Here is a 4,355-nt window from a genome sequence, read left to right as displayed (position 1 = left end):
ATTATTCTGCCAAAATATCCACTTTGTATATTAAAAATTGTTCATTTTATCTACTATGATTCTGTCTCTCATTTCTTTATAATCTCTTCTTCTTTTCATACCTCTGAAAAGAATCTCCTCCTTTGGACTTCAAATTTATGCCAAAAGGCATAGTTAAAATAGAAAGAATGCAACAGTTACTTCCTGAAAAAAAAAAAAAAACCCTAATTGAAAACATTCAGGAATATCACAACCAAAATCTAGAGCTTCCAAGTTAAATAAAAATACTGTAAGCAATACAAAAGAGTATAAGTAAAGGGAAAAATTAAATGAGTCACATAAAGACATTAAAACTATATTGTGGGGGGTCAGCTAGGTGGCACAGTAGATGGAGCACTGGCTCTGGAGTCAGGAGTACCTGAGTTCAAATCTGGCCTCAGACACATAACACTTACTAGCTGTGTGACCCTGAGCAAGTCACTTAACCCCAACTGCTTTACTAAAAAAAAAACTATATTGTGGGGTAGTTAGGTGACACAGTAGATAAAACACTGGGCCTAGATTCAGGGGGACCTGAGTTCACATCTGGCCTCAGACACTTGACACTTACTAGCTGTGTGACCCTGGGGAAGTCAATTAACCTTCAATGCCATGAGAAAACAACAACAACAACAACAACAAAAAAAAAACCTATATTGTGGGGGCAGCTAGGTAGTAGAGTGGATAAAGCACTGGCCCTGGATTCAGGAGAACCTGAGTTCAAATCTGACCTCAGACACTTGAGACTTACTAGCTGTGTGACCCTGGGCAAATCACTTAACCCTCATTGTCCCACAAATAAAAAGAAAAAAGAAAGAGGAAAACTAAATTAATTGTATCAAAAAATTTAAAAGTGTTCACAACATAAATAAAAGAAATTATTAGAAACTACTTTCTGATTTGTATGTCAATGAAATAACTTAAATAAAATAGAGGTATACTTTAAAAATATAAAATATTCAGATTAATAGAACAAAAAATAGAGTCTAAAAAATACACTCTCAAAAAAAGAAATTGAACAAACATAAATAAACTTCCAAAGCACAAGAATCCAAGGATCTTGGCATTTTATATAAATTATGTAAATGTATTTTGCCAAATCTTCAAAGACCAATTCTACTATCACAAATTATTTTAAGAAAGAGGAAGAGTAGTGGGTCCTACAAAATTCCTTCTACAATATAAATATGGTCTTGATGCCTAAAACTATGAAATGATGAAAATATATATTAAACTATTTCTAATGAATATTAAAGGAAATTTTTAATACGATTTTGGCAAAAGGTCTATAGCACAATATCACAATATTATATCCTATATCTAGGTTGGATTTAAACCAGAAATTCAGGGTTGGTTCAATATTAGGAAAACTATCAACATAATAGTCCATGGTAATAAGAAGAACAGGAAAAAATGATTATATCACTAGATGGAGAAAAAGCTTTTGATATATAATACCCATTCTTGTTTTAAACACATAGATACATATACAAACAAAGAAATGAGTGAATCTTTCCTTAATGTGATAATGACTAGCTTTCTAAAACAAAGAGCCAGAATGATATGTAAAAGGAACAAATTAGAGGCCTTTATAATAAGATCAAGGGGAAAGCAAACTTGTCTATGATCACTTCTATATTATAGTGCTAGATAAACCAAAAACATAAGAAAAAGAAATTTTAAAAATAGATACAGTTAAAGAGGATGATATGATATATAATTTAGAGAACTCTTTTCACAGATGAATGATGGTTGGTTTGTTTAGAGAACTTTAATGAGTCAACTAAAAAAAATAATTGAACTTTCTTTGCAGGGAAGGTGAAGTCAAGTATAAAGGCAGTCCCATATCAAGCTGCTGCTGCTGCTGACTAAGCAAGATGATGCAGAGCACTGAAAGAGAAGAAGGCTTTGTGGTGAGGGTCCGGGGCTTGCCTTGGTCATGCTCAGTCAGTGATGTCCAAAACTTCTTCTCAGAATGCAAAATTCAAAATGGGGCATCAGGCATTCATTTCATTTATAACAGAGAGGGAAAACCAAGTGGAGTGGCATTTGTTGAACTCGAATCTGAAGATGATGTCAAATTGGCACTGAAAAAAGATAAAGAGACTATGGCACACAGATATGTTGAAGTATTCAAGTCAAACAGTGTTGAGATGGATTGGACATTGAAGCATTCTGCTCCAAATACTCTTGACACTGCCAGCAATGGCTATGTACGCCTTAGAGGACTTCCATTTAGCTGCAACAAGGAAGATATCATTCAGTTCTTTTCAGGGTTGGAAATCATGCCAAATGGGATCACATTGCCGGTAGACTTTCAAGGGAGGAATAGTGGGGCAGCCTTTGTGCAGTTTGCCTCACAAGAAATAGCTGAAAAGGCTCTCAAGAAAAACAAAGAAAGAATGGGGCACAGGTACATTGAAATCTTCAAGAGCAGCCAGGCAGAAGTGCATATGCATCATGATCCTCCTCAAAGGCGAATGGCTAGGCAACGGCCAAGTCCTTATGACAGACCTCAGGATGCCAGATGCTATGGTAGTCTTGCTAGAGGAGCTAGGTTTCAAGAAATGAGCTATGGTGCCTATGGAATTGGATATGGAGACTATAATGACTACCATGGATATAGTCATGAATATCACTTTGGAAGAGACCTCAATTACTACTTAGGAATGTCTGGTCATAGCTATGGAGATAGCTGGTCTACCTTCCAGAGGCCAGCGGGTCATTTTGTGCACATGAGAGGACTACCTTACAAAGCTACTGAAAATGACATCTATGAATTTTTCTCACCACTCAAACCTGTGGGAGCATACATTGAAACTGGACCTGATGGCAGAGTGACTGGAGAAGCAGATGTTGAATTTGCTACTCATGAAGATGCTGTGGCAGCTATGGCAAAAGACAAAGCAAATATGCAACACAGGTACATAGAGCTCTTCTTGAAATCTATAGCAGAAGCAGACAGTGGTGCTTATGATCCCCAAGTGATGGGAGGCATGGGCTTCTCAAACCAGTTTAGTTATGGCAGTACACCTAGCCAGGTGCTGAATGAAGCTTATGGAAGAGCCTTTGATGACCAGAACGAAGGTGACCAAGTTTTACAGGAAAACTTGAGCAATTTTTCAACCATACCTTGCATGGAGAACCAAGGAGAGATGAACAGCAGCTTCAACAATTGGGAAAGCTTTGCACCTGTGGGAATGAATAGAATGGAAGGAATATCAGGCATGCCCAGTATGGGAAGTCAGTCAGCAATGCATCCTGATCAGTGATGCTTAGTCATCAACCTTTTAAAAAACAAACAAACAAAAATGATGTTTTTCAATACATGCTTATGGTTTATACTTTGTTACTGAAATTAGAATTGTTTTTTTAATTTTGAGTTTGAGGCTTTTTTATAACTCACAAAGACATTTATGATGTGATAAGCAAGCTGAATAAAGATTATAACTGCTAAAAAATTCCTTTTTTCTCAAGATTTTTATGTTGTATGAGTGTACTTAAGTATTGAGATTAAAGCAATCTCATTTGTATTAAATGTTACTCTTATGATAGACAAAAAGGCTAAAATGTATTTTTGGGAGACATGCTTTTTAAAACAATATTTTCTCAATTACATGTAAAAATAATTTTTAACATTTGATTTTTAAAATTTTGAGTTCAGAATTCTTTTCATCCTTTTCTTCCTCCCCCCATTGTGAAGGCAAATAATTTTCTAATAGATCAAGCATATCTAGTCATGCAGAACATATTTCAATACTAGCCATGCTTCGAAAGAAAAAACAGGGTCATGAAGTTATTCAAGAATGAAATGACCCAACAACAAGAAAATTAACCCGCCCAAAAGCAATAAAAATAAAGAAAATTAAAAAGTATGCTTTGATCTGCATTCAGACTCCATTAATTTATTCTCTGCAAGTAGAAAGCAATTTTTATAAGTCCTTCAGAATTGTCTTGGATCATTGGATTGCTCAAAATACCTAATCCATTTACAGATCATCATACAGTATTGCTGTTGCTGTGTACAATATTCCCCTGGTTCTTCTCACTTCCCCTTGTGTCACTTCATATAAGTCTTGCCAGGTTTTTCCAAAACCATTCTGCTCCTCACTTCTTACAAAACAGTAGTATTCCATCAAAATCATATACTACAACTTCTTCAGCCATTCCCCAATTAATGGGCATTCCCAGAATTTCTAATTCTTTGCAACCATAAGAAATGCTGGCACAAATTTTTTTTGTACATATAGCTTCTTTTTTTCTTTGATCTCTTTGGAATACAGACCTAGTAGCTGGGTCAAAGAATATGCAGTTTTATAACCCTTTGGGCATAATTC

At 35.4% G+C, this 4,355-nt stretch overlaps 1 protein-coding gene across 1 annotated transcript; it reads left to right on the top strand.

Annotated features, from left to right (window-relative positions):
• The first annotated feature begins 1,895 nt into the window (after nucleotides 1–1,895).
• On the top strand, nucleotides 1,896–3,290 carry LOC122748003 (heterogeneous nuclear ribonucleoprotein H-like). Its single transcript, XM_043993748.1, has one exon. It carries the CDS (start codon nucleotides 1,896–1,898, stop codon nucleotides 3,288–3,290), a length of 1,395 nt encoding a protein of 464 aa, XP_043849683.1.
• The last annotated feature ends 1,065 nt before the right edge of the window (nucleotides 3,291–4,355 follow it).

This window comes from Dromiciops gliroides, chromosome 3 (genome assembly GCF_019393635.1).
Source record: "Dromiciops gliroides isolate mDroGli1 chromosome 3, mDroGli1.pri, whole genome shotgun sequence".
NCBI classification, from domain to species: Eukaryota; Metazoa; Chordata; class Mammalia; order Microbiotheria; family Microbiotheriidae; genus Dromiciops; species Dromiciops gliroides.
Note: the sequence above shows the minus strand (reverse complement) of the source record. Positions and strands in the feature narration are given on the sequence as shown.

Excerpts from the sequence above, each read along its gene's own strand:
- LOC122748003 (XM_043993748.1), top strand. The coding sequence starts at position 1,896 with ATGATGCAGAGCACTGAAAGAGAAGAAGGCTTTGTGGTGAGGGTCCGG.